The sequence below is a fragment of the Apostichopus japonicus genome, chromosome 4, assembly GCF_037975245.1.
Source record: "Apostichopus japonicus isolate 1M-3 chromosome 4, ASM3797524v1, whole genome shotgun sequence".
In the NCBI taxonomy this organism is placed as follows: domain Eukaryota; kingdom Metazoa; phylum Echinodermata; class Holothuroidea; order Aspidochirotida; family Stichopodidae; genus Apostichopus; species Apostichopus japonicus.
The window spans coordinates 5,344,218-5,370,335 of NC_092564.1; the positions used below are offsets into that span (position 1 = coordinate 5,344,218).

The following is a 26,118-nucleotide window of genomic DNA, read 5'->3' on the forward strand; positions in this document are numbered from 1 at the left end:
TCCACTCTTTTCTTCTCAGAAACATTGAGAAAATAACTGTACAACGATTAGCAAGCATTGACAACAGGTCAATACACGTTAACGTGGTTTTATAGGCTGTATACACGCTGTTATCTATAGTTGCAACTTTGGTTAAATGTTATAAAGGCAGCTTTATCGGGTAGAACTGTTCTACTAATTAAACCTTTAAAGTTTAAATTTCTTTTCCTGTATGTGAAACAGACTTCAACTTAAGAATAGAGCGGCCATTCTCAAGGGAAAATACCTCTTACCTGCCCCCACCCCCTTTAAAAAAGTAAAAGCAAACCCCTTCCCAACCCCACCCCACCCCACACCAGCCCTCTCAGCGTGCATTCAAAGCAAATCCCTGAACGTAACATACATGGTAGCTATACTGATACATTAGTTCATGAGCACAAATCACTTTTCTGCTGTTATTCCTCTCGCGATGAGCTCCTTCATTATTTCATTACTTCCAGTGTAGATGGGATACACCTTGGATGACGCAAATCCTCTCGCAATGGGATGCTCCCACATGTATCCCATTCCACCGTGTAATTGCACACATTCGCTAGCAACCTTGAAGCAAATATCTGAAATCCTGTAGATGATGGTAAGCGATAAGAAAGAAATATAGGAATGTTACTTTAATAACTGTATTTTTCGGGCAGTGAGAGAAATCACCGGACATATTACAGCCGCCGAATGCGTCCTCAATTTTTTTTTTTTTTTTTTTGTCATTACCTTTTACTTCGAGAATGAAAGGAGGAATTCATGAAAGGTTGGTGGGGATTCAACAGCATAAAACTCTTTGAACTGTAATTATTGTGTATACGATATGTTATCTTACAGACAATGAATTGGATATCCTACCAATATTTGAGCATTGATACACTTGAGGTATCAAGCCTGTTTTCGCAGTAGAGTTGCAGGCATTGATCCGTGAAGGTTCTAGCCACACAAAGCTCTGTTTTCATCTCGGCTAAGCGATGCTGAATGGTCTGTGGTAAAAATGAACGTGTGTATACTTTTAAGCAAACACATTTATTCCAAAGAAAAAATAACCTTTCATAAATCAGTTGATCGGTCAGTCTTTTCAGTCTTAATCATTTAAAACATTTGCTATGTTACTTTTTAATAGTTGTTATTGACATGTAAGACAAATCGATAATTAAGTTATCTTCGTCTGGCAATGTTTTCATAATGTAATTAGAGCGACGTAATGAAGTTGACTTTTGTACAAGATACTGATAGCAGCAACTTCTTAAGATGAACCTGTGAGTGGACATCTTGTGTAACATTAAATATGTATAGACCATTTGGACATGCCCTTCAACCCCTCCCCTCCCCCTCCCCCTCCCCTCCCCCTCCATCCCCCTTTGCCCCTCCCACCTTCCCCTTCAATGTGTGTTAATCAAGACATTAAACTATTTTTACCTGAAGGTTTGATAACGTTCTGCCGAACGCCTTTCGTTGCTTGACATAATCTCTGGTCATTTCAAACATACACTCCGAGTGAGCTTGGACGCCAACCGAAAGAATTAAACGTTCTCTGGGCACCTGGTTCATAGTCAGATAGAAACCTTTGTTTAACGTTTCCTCCCCACCCAACAAGGCCTCTTTCGGAAGGCGGACGTCCTCAAAGACTAGCTCAACTGTATCCTTTCAAAAGAAATAAGAATGATTGTTAAAACTATGACAACAACCGCGACTAAATGCGTTGCGTGCGACCTTCATCACATGGTCGCAGTAGTAGCTATAGGGTGTCAGTGGGTTACCCCCCCCCCCACCCCCTCTTCTTCGTCAGTCGGGGGTAAAAAAGTCCATGACTGTTTATGCCTAAATCGATCGGAGGTAATTTAGTATCTCCGACTTAAGAGGGGGTATTGGCGGGAACTGTGTCAGTTCTATGAAATAACGCTTGGTTTTTTTTCACGTCCACCATGCTTCCATCTGCTAATTTATAAATTTATTTTAACCATATTCCCCTTTAAATGCTCTCTGTGGGGGTTTCTGTGCCTTATTTCGTTCTGTCTCAAGAGGCAGCAATTAGCATATTATGTCTTAGCAGTTAATAACAATACCGCATTCAGCCCAGATTCTTATATGCAAAGTATATATAAATATAAGCTACACCAATAGGCGAACCGTTACTGTCAAGGTACGTTGCACGCGGTAGAGCTGCAGTGGATGCAGGTTGCTCATTTTGTACTAGACATTCGGGATTATGTGACATTAATATAATACAGTAACAAAAATTAATAGTGTCTATTCTATTAAATATGGGCCTATGTGTTAGCAAGAGAAACTAAATAGCAGAGGCGGCTGGCGGGGGATGGGCACAAAACTTCGAAGGGCAGTGGGAAACCCAGGCAGCAAACCACAAAATCACCTCAACACTTCCCGACAAACGGGGTCCTCTTTGCGCTATTTATCCCAAATTCCATGTATTTGAACCTTTTACAGTTTTACATATAACAAAGGGACTCTTTAATAGTACTGGTCTTAATTTCTCAACCAAAGGGGATAGTTTTAAATAGCAACTTGAAGGGCAAGTTTAATTACAAGAATGGAGTGGGGTACTTTCCATTAATTTAATTTATGAGAATGGGATGCTTTTGGGATTTTTCACAAAATATGGGGAGCACGTGCCCCTGTGCCCCCTACCCCACCCCATCCCCAAGACCCCGCTAAACAGCAAGACTTGCCATACAAGTGTTTTGTAAAACAAAATCTATTCAATACTCACTCCTGAGTTCTGGCCAATCTTCTTTAAAGGTTTCCCTTTTATGAATCCTGGACTATTAGCATCGACCAGAAACAATGACATGCCGTGAGCTTTATGTTTAACGTTGAGGTCTGTAATTGCAGCGACCAACGCCACATCACATACGTAACCATTCGTGATGAACGTCTGTCACAAAACAGGAAGCAGATTTCATTATTGTTTTACAAAACGTTTTTTCTCAAAAGAATGCAATCTTGCTTTCTCAAAATCCTAGAAAACGATTCAGCCACGCGATTTTAAGGAAGAGGAAGGAAAAAACAGATCCAATAATTTGGAATTTTACAACTTAAAGAATCATTTTAGTTTCTTCAAAACTCATTAAGTTTTAGCATTGTTAATATTAACAAATGATCTTAAACCTGTAGGGATGTATTAATAACATGCATGCTCAAATAAAACCGGTTCCGATTAAAAAATTATATAAAAGGCAAAAGATCAGTAAAGAAAGCAGCCAAATATAGTAAATTGCGTGATAATATAATATGATATGATATGCATATTCATATACCTTTGTTCCATTCAAAATCCAGTCGTCACCGTCTCTTTTAGCTGTTGTTTTCAATCCTTGTAAATCACTGTGAAATGAAAAGAAATGGGAGTTGGTTCCTGCATGGTTTCAAAATTAGAAGGAAATTGTAACTAAATAGTTATATTTGTTGAAGAAGAACAAACATTTAAATAGTGGAATTTGTGGTACAGAATGCGCAGAAGGTCCAGGTCTCGGGACATTTCGAGGTGATGTTGTGTTTTGCACCATCACATGCATGAAAGCACAATTACATACAAGTCAAGTGATGTGATGTGCGATGTATGTTAATAACAACAATACATTAGAAATAAATCAGAAAGAGACTATACACAGACCCCCTCCCCTTCCCGACCCTATTACCCTAACAGTCCCATATACCCCTCCTACCCCTTCACCTCATATACGTAATATGTAAGTTCTGTCGTGACAAAACATCCGTCCCCAAAATCGACGAGACATTTAACTTTCAAAATATTTAAATCAATGTAACAGTATGTGTCTAATGTACAGTACCTTCCTGCTTGAGGTTCCGTCATCGCTAAACATCCAATCAGTTTGCCGTTAGTCATACCAGGGATGTATCGCTGTTGTTGTTCTGATGTACCGTATTCTTCAATGTACGGCATAATCACGTCGCTGTGCAGCTTAAATCCGATCGTTCCGGCATCGTTCGCGTAACCCCTGCGGTGGAAAGCGAAGGTTTTTATGACCATTCTAACGGTACCTCCCACATTCCGGGTCGTAGATCAACTTCCCCCCCCTGACCCCCCGCCCACACACACACACACACTATCACGGTATCCATGCTTGCATTTATCCGTACATTTAAATGCGTTAGACTTTAATTTTATCGTTATTTTTCTTTAAGTATAAAGGGAAGCATTTATTTTTTAATTTCCCATCGTTATTCTATTGTTGTCCCCAATATAGCGCTAGTTCAACGCAAACTTATTCCAAAAATAAAAAAATAAAAAAACGCGTCACACGTTCCAAAACGACGTCATAATACACACTAGGTCGTTCCTATATCAGTATATATACCCAACCCATGCACTTCGGATAACAGCATGTGTCACTTACTGTTCTTCTGAAACAATGGCAGCGCATTTGAAGTCTGCTCCTACACCACCCATCTCAGCCGGAGCTGCCACGCCCAGCATTCCCGCTGCTCCCATCATCTCCCATATCTCTCTATCTACATAACCCTGCTGCTCGAATCTATAAATAAAAAGAATTATAGAACGGAGTAACCATACCATTTGTTGTCAAATATAGCGGTACTTTTTTTTTAATTCAAACACGAAGAAATCAATTTCATCGAAATGCAAATTGTTTAGTCTTAGCCATATGAATCAATACTTTATTATGTTATATCATAATATATTCTATAATGTGCTCATAAGCGTAGGAGCCTAATTTGATTTGGGGGGCTGTAACGACTTGCCCGAAAAATATAACGAACATTTTTCAGCCCCCCAGCCCAGCCCCCCCCCCCTCCCCCAGCCCTCCCCCGCCTCCTACGCCTATGAACGTGCTTTTAAAGACAAAATGCTCGGTTCAGCTTTCTATAGTCCTTCAGCAGAATTTTCTCTTTTTATTATAGAGAATAAAAAATGATCTGCTTAAGACCATTGTCAGGAGATCCCCTAAAATTGCAGTTATTATAGTTTCCTTCCGAGTCTGCGCTTAAAAATACATTTCCCATCAAAGGGCCAAGTAAACATAAATCGTTAAATCATCAACTTACTTCATTTGGTTGGGTACAACTTCCTCTTCAAAAAATCTACGGACCGATCTCCGAAATATATCGTGTTCTTCTGTGAAAATATTTCTGGTACCAGTATCAGTTAACTTTGCTGCTTGAGCAGTTTCGATCCTCCTTCGAAAAGACAACATTCATCATCGAAATATTTTGAAAAACTAAATAAATGAAATGCCAAGTTATGACACATGAGTATCTTGAAATTACACACTATCAAAATTTGTTTCTGCAGTGGCGTTCTTTCGTCCGAGAAGGCGACTGATAGATAGTTCTGGTGGGTTTTGGATAACTATTTGCATATTCAATCAAATAAACAGAAATGTACTTCCATATCATCTGCTGAGATATCGTATAGGGTGGTCAAATCAATCAATATCAATGTTTATTGCGATAAACGCATGTTTAGGATTATTCCTATTTTATCTTCTGTCCCTTATCCTCTCCTTCTCCTTTCTCCTAATTCTCTCCCCTTTCCCATTTCTCCCCCCCCCCCCCCACCTCCACAAACCCCTTCTCCGTTCTGAAAGGAAAAATATTCACCTGGGCATTGCAATATCTTCAGTGGATTCTCTTTGTTGACGACCGGGGTGTTGAAATCTGTGAATGAATTAGAAAAACGTTTCCTGAAGCGGATGAGTTAAGACACACAATGTTAAAATTATATAGTTTTCATTGTGAAACTATAACAAGAAGGAAAATCCTAAGAGTTGTTTAAAATATGTTTTAGCCGTGTGATTTGTCTTTGATTGGCTTGATCCTCTTTAAGAGAGCCATTTATTTCGTGCTTAGTAGCAGTCTTGTGAGGATTGCTTAGAATAAGTATCGGCAAGTACCATCTATAGCCCATTCTGTTATGAAAAAACGACAACCTGTTGTAAAGCACAACTATATGCAATAAAGATTAAGCAACCTTCTCCCAATCCACTTCATATTCCCAATCTAAAATCCAGGCATCGATTCAGAGCACAAGTTGTTCTCCCCCACCCTTCCCATTCCCTCCTTCCTCTGCCTCCAACCCACCTCTTGTCCGGACTCAGAACAATCCTTCCAACCCCCCCCCCCACCACCTTCCCCTCTTCGTTCTTGACATCTATCTGAACCGTAAAAATACATGTGAAAAGAAAATAGTATCATTACAAAAATGCCTTATAGCTTAAAATATAATATCATAACACAAAATAGTTGATTATTCCGTGTCCCCTCCCCTTCTCCCTTCCCCGAATATCTGCTTTTCCTCCCCAGATGGTGTTGGTGCCCAATTCTGTACAATATTCTTAGCACCTTTTATCGAGTCATTTCTTCGTCACCCTTCGTGCACACGTTCGGAAGTTCGCACTTTTAAATTTTAATTTTAATATAAATGTGACGTTTATAATGCTGTATCGGTTTGTAATTTTGATTGAATTTATATTTTTTATATTGATATCAGCCTAATTGATTTATAAACTTACCTTATAGGATCAATTCGCCTCGCACCAACACATCTTAAAGCTAAGAGGGATCGACTTGTTGAGTACAAGGTAGCCATGATCTATTATCCGCGATTTGTTTCTGACCATTCACATTTCTCGTAAAACTCCGACTAATGGGTATAAATATCATATTCACAGAGATGACTAACTGCTTGAATGAACTTTGTTCTTAGGGTCAATAGAAAGAGCCGCATACACCAAGCAAGTTGATAGCTACTTGGTAGTTTATTATGTGTGTTCGTCTATAACCAAGCTATAATTCGAATATTATTCGGTACCCCCCACTCCCCCCCCCCAAAGAAATGAAAAAAAAAGACTCAATTGAGTAGAAAACGGCAGAGAAAGCTTCCCTAAACATGAAAATTGTAGCCTTAAAAAATACAACATTGTGAATCGACTTTGCCACAGTCCCGTGAAGTTGAGTGCACTGGTTTTCAAAGGTGTGTGGGAGGCGGGGTGTTTGGGGACGGGAAGGGAGGTGGATCCAAATTCTAAACTCCCAGTTAATGTAGATATGGGTATGAAACTTCATGGGAAGGCCATATGTGAATCAAGGACCTTATGAAGGATGGGGTGGCCCCGAGGTTGTTGAAGCCAACTCCCATGTAGGGTTGCTTCATCAGGAATACCTTCCAGAAACCAAAATAGACGTTTAGACGGCAAATGGTGCAGTCTATCATTAGATAAGATCTATACTGTTCTAATTAACACACCCAAACACACACAGTTTTGTGTAAAGTTTCATAAAGCGGCGATGCGGGGGTACAGGGGGCAATGCTCTGCCAGTGTGGGGGGAGCTGTGACCTCCACACACTGAGTAAACTTAAGGAACTGAAATAAAATGTTGGTATCAGATGCCGTATCCAAAATTACACAAACTGTTTACTCAATAATTTGCCAGTTGTGTATGGCCAAACGATATCACTGCATCTTGCTATTCAGACAAACAATTGGCCATGTTTAGATATGATCGTTTAGATATCAGTATTTTATATTGCTTACTTTCAATTTGAAATCTCATTATACTGTAAAAGCCGATCAATGTCCAGGTATATTCCTGACCACGCAGAAAGTTATCCTAACATAATGATAAATATAAACTTTACACAGGGGCAACCTTGACCCCTTGTCTCTTTATAATCCAAATGATATTTATGAATATGCAAAGAGTGTTCGAGCTGCCACTCATCTTACATTACAACACGGTGTTAAGGATTTACCCGAAGATATATTTTAATATTTTGGAAACAATAGGTAATTTTGATTTTCTAGTGAAATAATAGGTGTAATTGTTTGCCATTACTCTTGTTAGTCCGGTTAATGCAGTCATTTGAACCTGTTCAAGTTCTACATCTCAGTATGCATTTCATAAAAAAATTCATCTGTAACGCTACATTTCGCATTATTTTCTTCTTCAAACAATCGAACACAGTTTGGTTCTTGTATTCACTTAAAGGCATTGAAGATTCGCCCCAAAGCGCCCTCCAAAAAAAAGTTAACTTTCCGTTGCTTGCAAGTGAAGTTTTTTTCTTGACAAAATGCAGACAGTAATGTAACGTGATACCGTGTTATCTTTTATCTGGACCTGAGATGTCCATCGCTGCTATGTACACTGTGTTGTGGGTATTGACCGTAGCTGCATATATTGACTGTACACTAGTGTCTAATTACCGACGGTAGCAATCTGTGTGTGTATTTTCTGGGATCGATGGTGGTGTCTAACACTTCTGTTACACCTCATTCGAAACTAGGTCAGATTACCGGCATGTGCGCGAGTCTTTAGTCCCACTGATTAGTTGGATCCACGTGTAAAGAGATGGAACTCATCCAAGCTTTGATTTTGAAGTTATTGACTTCGCAAGGTTGACAGGCTTTGACCTCTCGTGACATTTGATCTACACGCAAAACAACTGGGCTTTTCAACTAAGAGTGGACCCACACGCTAAGTATAGAATGTTTCAACTTTGTTTGTAGAGTTATGTCTACAAGAGGTTCAAACGTTGACCTCTATTGACCTATACCGGATACAGTTCTCGTCTTTGGTGGATCCAGATTCCACAGTGTTCTTTTATCAGTTCGTGTTATACAAGTCATGACGTCATAAACATACGCACCAATAGAGATATCAATTCATTACAAAATTGAGTTGTCAGATTGGCAGATTATATGAACTGTGTAATAGCATTTATCTTTTGAATTTTGGATACTGTCCACTTAAACAGTAAAAACAGGAAATAGAGACAAAAGAAAGAAAGAAAACACAATATTTATGTATAATGCAATTACGTTTAATGCAATACAAAATATAAGTTGAGATAATGAATAAAATTTGTAAAACATCAGGCAGTAAAGAGGTAAAAATGTAAACTTGGAAAGAGACACTATATATTCAAAGAGCTAGCTGTCTAGCCTTCGTAAAATGATTAATAACTACCCATTCATTGGTCTCTGATCAGATTCAGTCAAGCATCTTTGGTGACTTTTATATGAAATATTTCCACAAGTATAGTATCGTAACAAGGTGAACCGGTGACTCGAATTCAATTCATACATGCATGAAAGGCCTGGCGAGAGGGAGTGAGGACACAGCCCTGGGCGCATGTCAACTAGATAGGAGGGGGGGGGGAGAGAAATATGGGATAAAGCATAATTTATTCTCAATTCCATAATACACAATTCACTCACCCCAACTGAATAAGTATCTTATAACATGCTTACCTTTAACAACTACCATCCACTAAGTCTTTACTTTGACTAACAACTTCGCCATCTGATTACCACAGACAGATTGACAGACAGACAGACAAAATTATAATAGTGACATAACCTCCCAACAGTCCCAATTTAATAGGAATCCATTCCCGACTAATCCTGTGGAAAATCGGAAGCTTTCAAATTTAATGCAAGTTTTTTTTTTTAAATGTCTCATTTGAACTTTCATCATGAATGGTGTGGAATGGTGTGGAATTGTGTGGAATGGTGTTGAATGGTGTGACTCGACTTGTCCAAGGTGCTTGACTTGACTTGTTGCAGTGGAATGACTTAGCTAGACGTGGAACTATTCCCAAGAGCTGACATTAATCACTTCCACCCTGATTCCTTCATGCAATTACAGATAGGGCTATAGGTTAATCTGCATATGAAAGAACTGTTTCTGGAGGTATCAGGCATTAGGTATGACATCAAAATTAATGCAGAACTTAAAGCTAGCAACAAAACTTTCTTGTGCATTTGAGCGGAGACAATACATTGAATAAAAGGGACCTGCTTCAGGTATGAAATATGAAAACCAAATCATTGATATAACATACAGAGCAGTCAATATCGCTGGTTACAGAATAGTAGTTAGTACAGTCTTACAATACATACAGAAACCCACAAAAGACATGTTACAACTTGTGACATACTTGTGTTACCATTGAATGAAATCCGAGTGTTTGATAGCATTACAGTATCTCATTTGTAACCCTTCCAATGCAAATGATGGACCTGAATTGGGGGGGGGGGCCTCCACCTCCCTCAGTATTCAAGAAATTGGTCAGATGCTAAGGTAGACACTGGTCCGTGGGCTGGGGGAATGGGTGCAGCAACTATACGCCTGCCTCTTAACTCTGAGAACACTCATTGAAAGGAGAAGGCTTGGTATAAGCCAGTGTTCACCTATGATCATCACATGGATCGGGATGTCACTGGTGTTCTGTTGCCTTGATAACCCTTGGGAAATACTAAACTCCTATCAAACCTACTCTTCCTTTCCATGGGTATTCAAAATACCAAGCAAGGCATGTCATTTTGCCACCCCTGCCCCTTTTCCTGCTAACAGAGTGGCCATTTAATGCCCCATCATAACGGTCATAATTCGAGGGGGTGGACACTCTTACCTTCCCTGACAGGGTATGTCAATACACAAAGGCAGTAATAGCATCACTCAGATGATAAAATTAACACAAGCTTTTTTTCCACAGAATATACCAAAACAAAAAGTTGCCGAAAGCCTCTGGCAGGTAAAACGTTTGTGCGATAATGTCAGTAGTTTGCCCTGCCCTTGTTGAAATAAAACCCTAATATAATATAAAATAAAATAATATTATGATTTTTAATGTCATGGAATCTACACATAAAAAAAGTTCCAAAATCCACTGGCAGGAAAAATGATTTTTGCAAAATCACCATGCTCTAAATAAAAAAGAAAGAAAAAAAGGAAATATATGCATAGGCTAAAGTTTACCCTGTTACCATATACAATTCTATACAGGACCAATTTAAAATGCTAATGTATTGATATGCAGGTTACAGATTTACTCCTCAGTTATCATGCCAATCAGGTCACATTTTAAATTCTAATAAGTATCGTTACTAGATACACATTTATGCTGTTACTATAATTAAATGCAGGTTACACAATTAAAAACATAATATTTAGATATGACGGTGACACATTTACTCCTCCATTATCACGCCATGTAGGTAACATTTTTTAGTCTTACAAGTATATGTATAAGCTACACATCTACTCCACTTTAATTCAATGACCTGCAAGTGACAAAGCCATTTCAGCTGCTAATATATAGATATGTAGGCTATGAGATTTTACTAAGTTGCTTGGAGATATTTACAGGCTAAAAAGTTAAAAAGCTACTTCTACCACATAGATACTACAACTACTAGTAAACAGTATTTTTATTTTTAAAGGATAGTGCAACCCCAGCAACACTGTTTGGGGTATTCAGGAAGCATAGATACTACTACTACTAGTAAACAGTATTTTATTTTAAAGGATAATGCAACCCCAGCAACACTGTTGTGGGTATTCAGAAAACTACTTCTTTCACATATATACTACTACAACTAGTAAACAGTATTTTTATCTTCAAGGATAGTGCAACCCCAGCAACACTGTTGTGGGTATTCAGTTAGCTACTTCTACCACATAGATACTACTAGTAAAGAGTATTTTTATTTTTAAAGGATAGTGCAACCCCAGCAACACTGCTGTGGGTATTCAGTTAGCTACTTCTACCACATAGATACTACTAGTAAAGAGTATTTTTATTTTAAAGGATAGTGCAACCCCAGCAACACTGTTGTGGGTATTCAGGAAGCTACTCCTACCACATAGATACTACTACTATAAAACAGTATTTTTATTTTTAAAGGATCGTGCAACCCCAGCAACACTGTTGTGGGTATTCAGGACAGTGTACTTCATGTTCATTGCCGTAGACCCAGAAACGACCTCCTTCTTGCTTGTACATATACTTCACCTCCGTTATTGGTACGGATCGTAAAATCTGCCTCTGTACAAAGAATGAAAAATAGATTCAAGGAGTTTGAAACCATCTTACAAAGTAAAGCCTAATATATCTGTTGCAAACTTGAACACTCAGGATGTATTCTCAGAATTAATTCCTCACCACACTTGATGCATAACATGTTACGATGGAACCCCCACCCCACCCCCTCACAATATCTACGGAAAACATCAAACCTGGAACATGGAAAACATGGAACCCCCCCCCACACCTCACAATAGCTATGGAAAACATGAGCATGCAGGATTTATAAATTGTTTAGTAATAGGTTTGGTATGTAACATAATACAAAAGAAACCATTTCACAAACTCATAATCTATGGGAAACTTGAATACTCAGGATTTATAAACTCTTTACCAGGTTGATAAGAAACATATTTAAAATGAAGAAGAACCCCCCCCCCCCCCCCCCCACCCCCCTTTCTCTAAACAGGTTTGTTATGATCCATGGAAACCAAATTACAAAGTTCACATTCAATTGCATACTTGAACACCAGGTTTGATTCATAACATATTAAAAAAGTAGCCCTCCTCCCCTGACCCCCTCCCCCCCCCCCAATAAAAAATATGTATATTTATATATCTATTGCACACTCATCAATTTCTTAGTACCAAGATTTGGTAAATAACATGTGTCAAAAGAAAACATTTTACAAAGTACACATCAACATAACTATGCATGGATAAACACACGCATCATTCATAAACTACATGTCAGTCTTGACCACCCATTATTTTGGTCAAGGTTTGGGACATAATCAAGTTAGAAGAAGAACTGTAACTGGAATAAATTTCTTTTCATATATATATATAGGCCTGTGATGAAATATTGCTTTATCAAATACGTAAAATGTTTATAAATACTTTTAGGGTGAAGAATGAAGCTCCAGTAATGACACTAAGAAGTAGTATATTTTATGCAGACATTTTTGGGGACCATGGTTTATTTTCATTGGCACTAAACTTGCTAAATGTACTAAATGGCCAAACTTCAAACCTAAGTTTCTGTTATGTTATTCCTTTGTTTTCACAACCTTTGTTTCAAGGACACTGCACACAGGTTCTTGGCCTGAGGCGATTTCTTAAAATATTTTATTTTCTTCATTGAAAAGAGGAACATCACATTATTCAAGTGAAATATGTGGGCTTGTAATTAGGGGTTAACTTATTAAGGGCTAAAATAAGAAATTTCGATGAGTGCAACACTCTATGTCATAGTTTGCTCATATTTTAATGAGTTTCTCCAGATTTATCAACACTTCAAATGTGTATATCTTGGAAACAAAAAAGAGCTTGTCAAAAATATTTCAACAGATTTTGAATAAGATTATCACACACTACAAATGTACTGCATATGGGGCGGCAATTTGGCCAGGTGTCCGTAGAACTTTAAGTAAACGGTTGCATAAGTCTTACCTGTTGTATTAGCTTAGACTCAGGCCAAGCATTCCTATGTCTTTCCACAATCCTGAAAGAATTCTCATTTATCTCAGGAACGTCATACTGAGAAATCGGCCACACCTGGAGAAGAAAAAAGAATATATAAACAGACGACTGGACTTAAAAAAACACGTTTGAACTAATATTTGATGCATATCACAATATGTGGCAGTTTCCATGGCAACCTAGTGATGTCCAGACTAGACAAAAACATTGCTAGGTGTTATCAGTTACAGTTGCACTTGCAGTAATCACAGTAAATTAGTACATATACGTACAATGTTAGGGTTACTCCTCTAGAACCAGTCTGACCATCTGCAGTTCCAAAAATTATAAAATAAATTCCAATTTTAAATTTTGACTAGTACAATATTTGAACCAGTGTTGTCTGGGTATACAAGCCCTGCGGTTGATTTATGTGCGCAAAAATCCAGTCCCGAGTTTTTGGCTATCTGCATATATTTATTTCTCGGCGTGAGGACGGATGGATGAAGGATGGGGTGCCAGTCAGCTGGTGTCACCCCAAGGTCACCTGGTTCAAACCCCATTCTAGCCAGCATTACTTTGCTTTGTTTCAAGTTTTTTTCTTTTTTCTTAGTCAGTTATCCGTTGTTGTAAAGTAGATTCTTCCTTCTGCCTTTAAATAAAGAGGTAAATCTATGAAACTTTCCTTTATATCTAACTTATTTTCTCTTTCAGTATATGCAAAGAGCAGAAGAACTGAAAGTCTCCACTTACATACGGAAGCGTTTGTTCAAAGACTGATTTCCCAGAGACGTCACGAATCAGTTCGTCTGGCAGATCTGTAGGTTCATGTATAAAGTCCTCCACATTATTAATGCTGGAAAAAAATAAATACGAAGTGAACACTTTTCTTTGAGCAATGCCGTGTAACAACACACAAACATAAGACAAGCACCTCTGTTATACCAACTTACACGTATACACTTAACCAGCATCGACATCTTCCAATTAATATTATTTAAAGAAAGCATCCGGATATTAGACACTGCAATTTACAACCGAAAACTCCATAATGTGCAAACCGTTCATCTAAAAGATGATAATCAATTTTTTATTCACATATTCATGAAGGACATCATACTTTAGAGAAAATCAATGACCTTAATTAAACAAACACATTTTAAATTTTTAAGGGGGAAACAAAAACACAAAAAAAGAAAACAAATATTTTGCAGAAAATTTCATCCCATTGGCAAAAGGCATTCCAAGTATGTCCTTAAAGGTAACTGAATCATTGAGAAGTTCTAAACTCAGTTACGAGAGACTTAAACCATATTATCTCCATCTGTCAAACAGAGATAAATTATAGTGAGAAATCTAACTATGAAAAGTCAAAAGTCTCTTTTTCATTCCACTGACCCTCTAATTGATCAATTCATATGACAGATGTCTGAGATCACTGTGGACACCCAAATGCTGGTACTATGGTACCCGGATCATCCAAAATATCTATCTTATGCACTATATGATATATGAAGATTTAACCTAATATAACTGTGAATAACCCTAACCCTACTAAAAGTAAGGCTGCTGCTGATGATGCAAGCCCTGCTTACAACAGAGCACGAGAGCAGAAACCGATCTAGCCTGGTCTCTGAACCAAAGTGAAATTCATACCCATCGGCCTGTTTGACAAACTCGGTCAATTATCAATGTTTGACCAACCAGGACCAAAGCAGCTAAAAACCGGGCGAACACAAAAAGAAAGGCCTAATTCCTTCTGTGATAGTCACATGCTATGACTTTCGGGGAATCCCCAAAACAATTACCGCGGGATTCATCCACATAAAGTGACGTCTGATTGTGGGACCCCCTACCCCAAACTTCAACAATATATATATAATAAGAGATAAGTTATATTTAGTTATTTCATTCCTGGTACATGGGTACCTTCTAAAATGGCCATATACCTTTTGTAGAGGTCAACTGTTAATATGAAAATCTACATATCAACAAGGGTTCTTTGGACAGAGTTAACAACTTCAATTTTTAGTTGCTATTATAAAGTGCCAAAAGCCTTACAGCTTTTGGGGAGGAAGACTACTGCAATAAAGAGCTATGAATATAAACTGTAATCTGAAATTGAGCAAGTTAAACATCTCTCATGCTTGATGTGTGTTGCAATAATATTTACAGCAAACATAGTTTCATTCCCTCCTACCCTACCCTCCCCCCCCCCCCCCCGCCACCCTTACGTTATTGTAGATCTATGTTACACAGTATCTTCTACTTTCATATAAATGAGTTAAAGAATGACAACAATCTACAATGAAAGGGACCAAAAGATCAACATTTAAATGAACAATTTGGTGTTATTAACACCACTTTACTACTTACTATTGCACCTTAAGTTGTATGTACCATCGCAGCTTGGCGAAACCCTCGCATATGGGACAAGTGATTCTCCCACGGCCTCCACACCTGTCACATCTGCGAATCAAAGCAAACACTTCCTCATTGATTTAACCGGGGGGACATTGGTCTTAGTTAGAAGCTCCCTTGGATTTTCATTGAAATGGTAAAGCAACCACGGGAATTTTCAAAACTCGGAGAGGCATTTTCTTCCAAAGACGATACGTAGAAAAGTAACAGCCAAACAGGAATACTAACATAATGCAACACATGCAATACATCGATAATGACAAACAAACATGAGAACAAAGGATCAAATCATACAGTAACGCTGCTGTTAGAAATTCACGGATGTGGAGAGGTGTTAATCGGGGAGGTAGAAAAGAAATCACGGGAATCTGTGAATTCGCGGAAAAAGCTTTTGCCTGATAAATGCATACATATATGCATATGTAAATGCACACATAAATGCATACATAAATGCAAACATAAATGCATACATAGATGCATACATAGATGCATATATAAATGCATACGTGAATGCATACATAGATGCAGACGTGAATGCATACATAGATGCAGACGTAAATGCATACATAGATGCATACATAAATGCATACATAGATGCAGACTCAAATGTAGACATAAATGTATACGATTTAGTTTGATATTGAAGATTTGATTGAGATTAATCTGGGGTCACCCCAGCTTCCAATTTACTTAGCTGTCATTTAATTTTACCAGTCATATAATCGATGCTTAATTAAAGAAAAGCGTAATTTACAAAAAAAAGAGTAAACAAACCCCCAAAAATGGGAATTGATGACTGTTTTAATTTTTTAATTATGCCGACCACTTTGAAAACAATCAACTGACATCAGTGATTCATATAAAGTTATGCAACAACTGCCAAAAAAAAAGGAAATTCGATAATTGAATAGGAAATAGTTAAGGACACCACTCTAAACAAGAAACTTGAACCTATGATTGCTTCAAAAGTTTTAGTCTACCACTCAGATTTTTAATCTTTTTTTATAAGTTTTGCAAAAGCTGGAATCGAAACTTGCTTCAAAAAGGTTACTAGTATAACCTCACGGAGAAAAAGAAAGTTGAATCTATGCCTATACAAGTACTCAGAAAGCTGTTGGTAACTATTGCCACAATTGCAAGATTTTAATAGTTGTAAATTGAAGTTACCAGTAGAGGAGTTCACTCACCTTGTATTGCCGCTACCGCTACAGAAAGAGCAGGTTCTTGTTTCGGTCTTTCCTTCCGATTGATAGGTGCTATGGCCGCTTCCATTACAAGAAAAACAAGTAACCTGGTTCAACAAAAACAAACAAACAATAAGAAGAAAGAGACCCTTGACACTTTTCAAAGTTGCTCTTACATTTCTATAACGTTTCTGGAAACAATACCTACTGAACCATTTAAAGGACCCCGGTTATGTTGAATAACTTTAACACCACCACGTCCTTCTTTGTACCAGATTGTCTCAGGAAATTGCTTCTCCACTCTGCCATTTCCAATGCCCAGCCTGTCTCCCCACCCTCCCCTGCCCCTCCTCCAACCCCCCCCCCCCCCTTACAAACACTTTTAATATCAGATACTCAGAACTTTCAACGTCTCTAACTTTTCGTCACTATTCAAAGTGAAACGTGACACGTCAATCTAATTGACCTGCATTTTCACAAGATATTAGTATTAGACAAATAGAATCCAAAGAACACACAGGCAACCCTGACCACAAAGGATTGTCCTCTAAACGTAAATGAGAAATACAGTATGAGAATCATACAACTTAGGAAACCTCTTCAAGAGATAGCTTACGCTTCCTCGACCGTGACAACGAGGACATCGTACAAAGCCACATCCAGTACAGTTATGGCAAACCTATAATACGAGGAGAAAAAATAAATAAATATTCAACGATAAAAATGAGACTTGTAAGAAAACTAAAAACATGTATGCACCATACTTAATCCTTCATTCATTTTGTTCCCTGCATTTGAGAAAGGTACAATCAATTTAAATGCTTGAATTCTTAGTCAAGAAAAGACATTGCTAGTTAAACTGTATTTAGGTAGGCACTGTTTTATAGGTAATGTATATGTACCACTATGGGTATATTGAACATTAGATTGAACATAAGATTGAACATAAGATTGAAATAAACCATTTACAAATATTTCTTATGTGACACTACTGTATAAGGATGACCATAATGCAACGCAGTATATTTGCTGTATACCTCACTCTCAGACCATTCCTTGTACACTCTACAATGCATCTTGAGATGGGAGGTAAGAATAATTATACAACTACATGGGTATCTCCTTTAAGATGCGCATTAAACCATTTATGTCACGGTTGGGCACCAAATGGAATATATGGAACAGTCGCAGTGAAACTTTGTACCCAATTCACTGGCCACAGCAAGTAAGAGTTTTACCTTCCATACACTTGAATGTTACATAATACAGTCAAATGTACAGAATTCTGAGATCGTTAAAACAGTACAGCTAATGCAACCTAGCACCGATATGACAGAACTCTCTGTTCAAATGGTGGAGAGTCACATTGGATCTGCCGTTTAATCGATCCTAAAATAAATCCTTTCCAAACAGAGATCAAAAAGCGGAAAGAAGGAGGTTACGAGTATTTACCTTGATGTTACTGGTATGAGGGATCTCTATCAACTTGTCATGGTTGTCAAAAAGTTTGAAAGGGGAACAGGCGATATCCCAGACAGCTGGAGCAAGCCCGCAATCAGGACCATCTATAGGACCACCTCTGTAGGGTAGATGTTCCCAGCTAGTACTCCTGGTCTCGGTGAAACTCTCCAGTTGATACTGTGGAAAGAGATTTCAATGCCTAGTATTAGTTTGGTTTTTGGGCTTTTCTTTTTTCATTTTTCGATGAAGTATATAGTGCTAGAACATGATTAGAACATAAGTCACTGGCAAAATGCTACCAATGTCGTACCATGTAATATTCATACAAAATTGGATATAGCTGTATCTCACTGAAAGATCTATGTGGTTAAACAACTGCTTTGTTGCTCCTGACACCAGAGTTAGAAATCACAGAGCCTCACACAGAAACAATTGTCTGCAACAATTGAAATGCAATGAATAAATATTTCTTTCTTTCTTTCTTGTTTTATTTTGTCCTCATTTAATCATTTCTGGATTAATTCTGTTTATTTTTTTTGAATTAATTTTTCAACAACTGTGGTGGCATATGATACCAAAGTTCCATTTTGGAAATGAGTTTGATTCCCAAAGAACCCTGATGACAAGTATGTCTATATTTCAACATGCACCATATGCTGACAAAAATGCAACAAAAATGGTTTTCTTTTAGTTGAACTGTGAATTGTGGCAAGTTGATCAAATGGAGGAAAAACGAGTGTTGATCAAACTAAACCAAATGATGATATTATCTCTCATATTTAATCTGAAAAAAACTGGTGGAAATATGAATTTTGAATTTTACTGCCTCTGAGTCGACAAACAGACATCTGCTCACTTCAATAAGAACTTGATGTGATAGATCGAAATGCTCAGCGATGAATTTATGTTCTGTTTTCTTCCCCTGCATGTTCTGTTTTTTGTTTTGCTATATTTTTCATTGTTTGGTGTAGGCTCCTTAAGTCCACATATATTGACACTGTACATCAAGAAAGTATTGTTTTACATTTATTCATCACAACATTTATTTTACGGTAATGCGTTTTGCAATGTTTCGAGATCTAAATTACTGAACCTTTTAAGTCTTAACATGAGCTTAATGATGGTTCAGTGTCAGCACTGGTAACATTCTATCTTGAAAGTATGAAAACCAAAGAGAAAGTAAACAGTTTCAGATCCTAATTGCATTAATGACATCACAGATTTACAACATCACAGCTCCCAGGCATGTCTTGTAAACTAGGATATCTTCCAAAATGGAATAACATTTGCCTTGGCAGGTGTATAGGTGAGTTGTTGTTCTTCACAAAGATCTCTGTCCTATTAGATTATAGATGAATCGTTGGGTTTGTATACCCTTCAATTTTCAATGCTTTCTAACATCATTCCGCTACATTTTCATTCCATTGACTGCTTATTTTCTGACACTTACATGAAGTCCGCCGCTTGGGTCCATTTTTTCAAATACCATTCTCTCCGCAGCACCGGTGCCATAGCAACATTGCTTGTCAGCGAAAGCACAGATTGCGTCTCGTACCTGCTGCACATTCATAGTTCCGATACTAATAGGGGAATAAAAAATATTTTAAAACTTCACGTTTATTGACGCTGCTTATTAAAATAAATAAAAAACAGCTTTCAGTTTCATCACTAAGCATATTAAAAAAAAATTAAAAATGTGTTGTTTTATTCACTAAGATTATTTAAAAAAAAATTGTAGGAAGGTAAATTTCTCTTTGTTCTAGGTGAATTTGGACAAATTAATCGCTTAAGAGGTAATGCTTTAATTGCATCGAAAGCTGAAGACCATAAAATCCCATTCAACCCTTCTTTTCCTAGTTTCCATATATATTATACTCCTTCGAAGACTTATAATCCAACAGAAAATTTCCACTGTGAGGGTAACAACAGACAGATATGGCAATGACTTCCCCGGCTTGTTTATAAGTTTGACATTTACTCATTAACAATACTAATTTACAAGTTCAGAAGACTAGGCTGCCAATTAATAAGGACCCTTGTCATAGTGGAGAAATGTAGCAGCATACTGGAACCAGGCAATCTTAAATCCCCTTAATATCTATTTTCCAGAAATTTTGTCATCCTTACCCTGTAAATGTTTGCATGGGTTGGCTAGCTTCGTCTGGTGGTTGGTAGGCTGGTGGAGGTAATGGAGCTCCTGTTATTGTGAAAAGGGTATACAACAAGCCAATCACAGCTGTTTATTATTGAGGGTGAATTGTCATGCACTAATAAGGCGCTTTAAAAATGTACCTAATGATCAGCAGAAGGTATTCTGTGAAACAATCATGTCACATGGAATGATGGTTTCACAACATGCCACATGGAATGATGGTGTCACAACATGCCATATGGAATGATGGTGTCACAACATGCCACATGGAATGATGGTGTCACAACATGCCATTGCCATTAAGGTGACTCTTAGGTATTCTGTGAAACAGTGATGCTACATGGAATGATGGTGTCACAACATGTCATTGCCATTAAGGTGACTCTTAGGTATTCTGTGTAAACAGTCATGCCATATGGAATGATGGTGTCACAACATGCCACATGGAATGATGGTGTCACAACATGCCATTGTCATTAAGGTGACTCTTAGGTATTCTGTGAAACAGTGATGCTACATGGAATGATGGTGTCACAACATGCCATTGCCATTAAGGTGACTCTTGGGTATTCTGTGTAAACAGTCATGCCATATGGAATGATGGTGTCACAACACGCCACATGGAATGATGGTGTCACAACATGCCATTGCCATTAAGGTGACTCTTAGGTATTCTGTGAAATAGTGATGCTACATGGAATGATGGTGTCACAACATGTCATTGCCATTAAGGTGACTCTTAGGTATTCTGTGTAAACAGTCATGCCATATGGAATGATGGTGTCACAACATGCCACATGGAATGATGGTGTCAAAACATGCCATTGCCATTAAGGTGACTCTTAGGTATTCTGTGAAACAGTGATGCTACATGGAATGATGGTGTCACAACGTGTCATTGCCATTAAGGTGACTCTTAGGTATTCTGTGTAAACAGTCATGACACATGGAACGATGGTGTCACATTATACCACATGGAATGATGGTGTCAGAACATGCCATTGCAATTAAGGTGACTCTTAGGTATTCTGTGTTAACAGTCATGCTTCATGGAATGATGGTGTCACAGCACACCACTGCAATTAAAGTGACACTTAACCAGATTGTCACAATGGTGTGGGCAAGAAGAGAGTAAGGTGTCTCATATTTTTGTCACAACATCCAGGGACACATAATTGCTGACCTTATCCACCTCTCCCCCCACCCCATACCCCCCCCCCACAATGTTGATATCATAGGGTAGTACCTACACTGTCCATTGAAAGGAAAGGGTTGACATTTTACAGACCTCTCAGTGTTTTGGACCTGGTGTTTCTATGTTTCAAGGGTCATGGTCAAATGCCTAAGTTTGGAACAAGTAGTTTAGATGAAAATGTAACTAGAAGTCTGATTATTCTTCACTAAATACAAACATGATGCTTTTCATGTGAATTATAATGAATTTTATGAATTTGGTAACCTCTATGTGCAAGCCAAGAATAAATATTTAAGTTTGCAGTCGTAAAGAGGGCCGATGGGGTGCCCAGAAATGATGACATCACAGATGATCTCATCCCCTGATGTAAAATGACAATGTTTATGTGTGGAGTAGCAATGTATTAAACAATACACTTACACCTTCACCAATTCAAAAATGTAAAACGACAAAGCGATATCAAGGTTGTGGGGAGACAGGTAATCGAGGAACGAAGTAAATATCAAGCAACTTCATTCACCAGAAACAACTTGTAAAATTAAATCCAACAACTATATGAAGCACTTGCTATATATCTGGTAGAAAATAAAATATAAATATAATACTTCAGTTGCACGTGGACAGAGAATACTTGGCTGTGGATGTACTGTGTAAACATCAATATAACTACACAGAAGATGTTATATTTGTATAAGCGAGAGGCAATCAAAATTTCCACAATGTTCATAAAATCTGTGTTTAGCTTTTTGGAAGAGAAATTCAAGTGAGAAGTGAGACACACTGGGTCTATCATTAACGTGTGTGCGACACACAGTATGAACCATTACTGCTGTTATTAATATATCATACAGGATGTAGGTTCTGTAGTGTCAACAAAACAGAGTTCATGGTTTCAAGCTATATTATTGCCTTCATTGTTAGCTACCCATGATTGCCGACACACCAACCAACTTAACTACCATCTACCTTACCAGCAGCGACGCCCGATTGTTCGTAACCGGGTGGAGCCTCAAAGGAATTAATGTCCGAGGGTGGAAGGTTGCTTGGTGGAGCCTCATCGTCATCATTATCCTCTGGGTCAGTATCGTGTATATCATCACCCTGGTAGCTGGGACCAGCGTCGGATGCCTGATTTGGCTGCCAAGCTGGAGAAATCATGAATGAGCAACTTAACGTGAATATTTGCTTAATTGTATTCAAGAGCAACACTGTCCACAGGTAAAAGGGCTTGTGGTTTTCCTATTTTGGTGATATAATACGGCACTTAACTTTGATGGAAATAGTGTTGCTTTTTATTGTAGATGTCCAACATTATGTGGTCACCTAACATTCTGTCAATTATCTACAGTATCAAAAAATAACTTTGAATTGAAATTGCTCAATAATAACTAAAACATGCTTTGATACCCCAACCGTACCAATTAATCCGCCAAAGACGTTTTAACCAGGTCAGGCCCTGACAAGAATCTGTCCTTCTGTTTATATTTTTCTAGCTTTCCTAAACTAAATTATGAAAATGATTTACAACATTCTTTGTACCCCTCCATATTTTCTAGTGTACCCTAGACCCCACAGCGGCATCCCTGCTGACAAACCCTTGGTCTCCACCCTAATATGTTTTTCAAATGCAATGCAACATACAGCTAACTGCAAAACCCTTCAGAATATCAAATTGCAAGATATTAAACTTTTCAATTCTTTAAAGCATTATGACACGTCAGAATATCAAACATGGAAATAGTGACACAAACTGAACCCAAGATATGATATAAATGATGAAAAATAACAGAATAATATTTCTACTATTATATATATGATACTTAATGTTATACTTGACTGTTTCTAGCATGTATTGATATTACAGTGATGACCTTATACAATGGACCTAGTGCAGAGAGATACACAGACGTGTCTGTTATTTAATGAATCATTGATTTCCTTATGTACGGAGTGTTTGATGGGTACTTACGAGTAAATGCCTGTTGATCCGCTGTCCCGTATGGTTGAGGGGGCATCGCCATTGCCGCTTGTCCTAGAACAAAGACCACAAAGTTGTCATAAATAAAATCTTACATGTCCAGCAGCTTTGTTTATAAAGTAACATTAATCAACCGGTCGACACAAGCATTGTAACAAGTCATGCATTGAGTCACTATATATATTTCACATGTCAATTGACTTGAATGTAGAGAATGAAGCATCCTTTTGCTAGCAGCAGAAGTGTCATGTCTAATAGATAAAGGAAGTAAATTCCTATGAGCTGAGCCAAATTTACAGAAAGTACATCCCCATAGGACTGTAGAATGACAAGGCTATTTGAAATGTAATAAGGAAGATGTGTGGGAAGTTGGCAGGAAGGGGAAGTTCATTGCAAGTTCATAACATACAGGAAATACTCAAGTGTTCGCCAGAACATACAGGAAATACTCAAGTGTTCACATTTTGCTTAGGAATTGTGAAGGCTTTAAATTTTGTCTATATTGGAATACACTGTTTTATTTTTTGCATGTACAAAGTTGTGTGAATGTTGTACTGGCTAAATAATACCCTCATAAAGGCTTGACCTACTGATGGAGGTATATAATTCAAAGCAATGTTTTTGAAAAAAAAATCATCATTTCAAGCCGTGAATTTAAAGCAAAAGTAGATATTAATTGTCTATGAATTATATCACTGAACATTGAGAAGATAACAATGTTGGGATATTCTATCTTGTTAGCATATTTTTTTTTTCCATTTCATGTTTCGTTCCCCAACTTTGACTACTTATTCAGGGTTTCAGTCAGCTTCTGAAAGGCATACATAGAACATACATAGTGCATACATAGAACATACATAGTGCATACACAACACAGACAATATCAATAATGAGTATGCTAGATGACTGTAGAAAAAACCAAAAAAAATGTTACAGTGTACTTTTGAATTCACTTCTGAAAAGATGGCAGAACTTTTTAAACTAAAATTTCTAACAACACCATTACTGAGAAATTTGAAATGAAAGAGAAGAAACCACTTTTCTTTTTACAATGTTCAATCTTACAAAGACAATAACAGCCATGTGATTTATTTCAGTTCATATATTTTACATCATAATAGGAAGACATCTTATAAACATTAAATTGATTCAGAAAGATACAAAGAAAAGAAAGAGAATCCAAGAAAGTGGTAGCCTGTCAGAAGCAGATCAACCAATGAGAAATCAATAATGGTTTACAAAAAATAAGGGGCAACTGGGAAAACAACATACAGCAGAAAGCAAAATATTTAATTCTTAATAAATGCAGTGTTCTTGTTTAATTTGACAGTGGAAAACAAACCCTGCATTGTTCTTTAAGTCCAAAACATAAACTTGTACATAACATAAGTACCAAAGATAAGTACATAACATTTAAGTACAAAACATAAGGATTTCCGATATTTTCATCGACTTTATTATCGAATTACACTTACAGCACTGACCTTTGAGTTTAGTTTTGCTAATTGTGCCTCTGAATAATTTAATGAGTAAACAGCCCAAAGAACCATTACTTGAAGAGCAAAGACTGAACTTGTTTATAATGGGCCATTTACAACATTCACAATTCTCTGTCAGGTTCCTATAGCTGTGATTATTCGATGAGCATACAAGAGAATATATTTGTATTTAACCAAACCTTGGTAGTAAGGAGGAGGTGCAGAGGGTTGTGCTGCCATCTGCCCATAGCCTGGTTGCTGGTCTAATACAAACCCTATCTGCACTGGTGCAGCACCCTGCTGTGCAGGAAGGTAGGAAGACTGTGGTTGACTAATTTGGTAAGGACACAGAGACACTCGGATGACGATTTAGCAGAAACAATATTAAAACAAGCCTGAAAAAAATAAGAATTCAAGTTCGATGAAACACTGTGATCTCACATGTATTTAATTATATGACCAGTGCCCTTCACATGTTCTTAGCTAACTTTTTAAATTGTCCAACAAATTTTACTCATGATGTTCGGGAAAGTTTTTTCCTGTTAGGACGTGAACACATTTCTAGGTATAAAAATCCATCTCACTGTAAGTAGTATCCAATCAAACAATTGTGGGCAAGAAAAAGTAGTTGAAGGATTAAATTGGTACAGTGTTAGACCATCAGAACCCTTCTCCTGTTCAAGAACATCTTGGCTATTAGCACTGTGATGTTACCACATACCATCATAGTTGTGTATGTACACTAAACATACCTGTTAGTTTCTCGTGGATAGACTTGTAAACAGCCAATATATGTGCCATTGAGTGTCAGATTGTATGCTTATATCACATCCAAGTTAGCTTACAGTGAATGAGAAATGTAAACTGAGTATGCATGAGAATGAAACACCTTTCTGGTTTGGTGGAGAAAAAAAGTCTTTAATTAATGAAAAATCTACAATAAAGAAAATATGTTCACACT

The 26,118-nt window shown here is 37.5% G+C and overlaps 2 protein-coding genes across 2 annotated transcripts; both read right to left on the reverse strand.

Moving 5' to 3' along the window:
- Window positions 1-400: 400 nt before the first annotated feature.
- Window positions 401-6,635, reverse strand: LOC139966005 (long-chain specific acyl-CoA dehydrogenase, mitochondrial-like). The gene is made up of 10 exons (XM_071968645.1): window positions 6,531-6,635; window positions 5,620-5,676; window positions 5,065-5,196; window positions 4,398-4,535; window positions 3,831-3,998; window positions 3,297-3,363; window positions 2,750-2,914; window positions 1,438-1,662; window positions 874-1,001; window positions 401-601 (listed from the first exon to the last, which is right to left on the reverse strand). The coding sequence occupies exons 1-10, from the start codon at window positions 6,605-6,607 to the stop codon at window positions 421-423; spliced, it is 1,338 nt and encodes a 445-aa protein (XP_071824746.1). The 5' UTR covers window positions 6,608-6,635; the 3' UTR covers window positions 401-420.
- A 2,906-nt stretch (window positions 6,636-9,541) lies between these two features.
- LOC139966249 (protein SSUH2 homolog) lies at window positions 9,542-25,515 on the reverse strand. The gene is made up of 12 exons (XM_071969090.1): window positions 25,358-25,515; window positions 23,671-23,733; window positions 22,673-22,846; window positions 20,482-20,551; window positions 19,805-19,934; window positions 18,346-18,531; window positions 17,510-17,572; window positions 16,897-17,000; window positions 15,665-15,757; window positions 14,042-14,144; window positions 13,280-13,384; window positions 9,542-11,848 (listed from the first exon to the last, which is right to left on the reverse strand). Exons 1-12 carry the CDS (start codon window positions 25,395-25,397, stop codon window positions 11,702-11,704), a joined length of 1,278 nt encoding a protein of 425 aa, XP_071825191.1. The 5' UTR covers window positions 25,398-25,515; the 3' UTR covers window positions 9,542-11,701.
- Window positions 25,516-26,118: the final 603 nt, after the last annotated feature.

Bases quoted from the DNA above. Each gene is read 5' to 3' on its own strand.
- LOC139966005 (XM_071968645.1), bottom strand. From the start codon at position 6,607: ATGGCTACCTTGTACTCAACAAGTCGATCCCTCTTAGCTTTAAGATGT. The intron at 4,536-5,064 runs GTAAGTTGATGA...TTTTATTTATAG, and splicing joins GTTGTACCCAACCAAATGAA to ATTCGAGCAGCAGGGTTATG. The intron at 2,915-3,296 runs GTATATGAATAT...GTTTTGTGACAG, and splicing joins GGATTTTGAATGGAACAAAG to ACGTTCATCACGAATGGTTA.
- LOC139966249 (XM_071969090.1), bottom strand. From the start codon at position 25,397: ATGGCAGCACAACCCTCTGCACCTCCTCCTTACTACCAAG. The intron at 22,847-23,670 runs GTAAGTACCCAT...TGATTTCTCCAG, and splicing joins GGATCAACAGGCATTTACTC to CTTGGCAGCCAAATCAGGCA. The intron at 13,385-14,041 runs GTAAGTGGAGAC...TTTCTTCTCCAG, and splicing joins TTGAACAAACGCTTCCGTAT to GTGTGGCCGATTTCTCAGTA.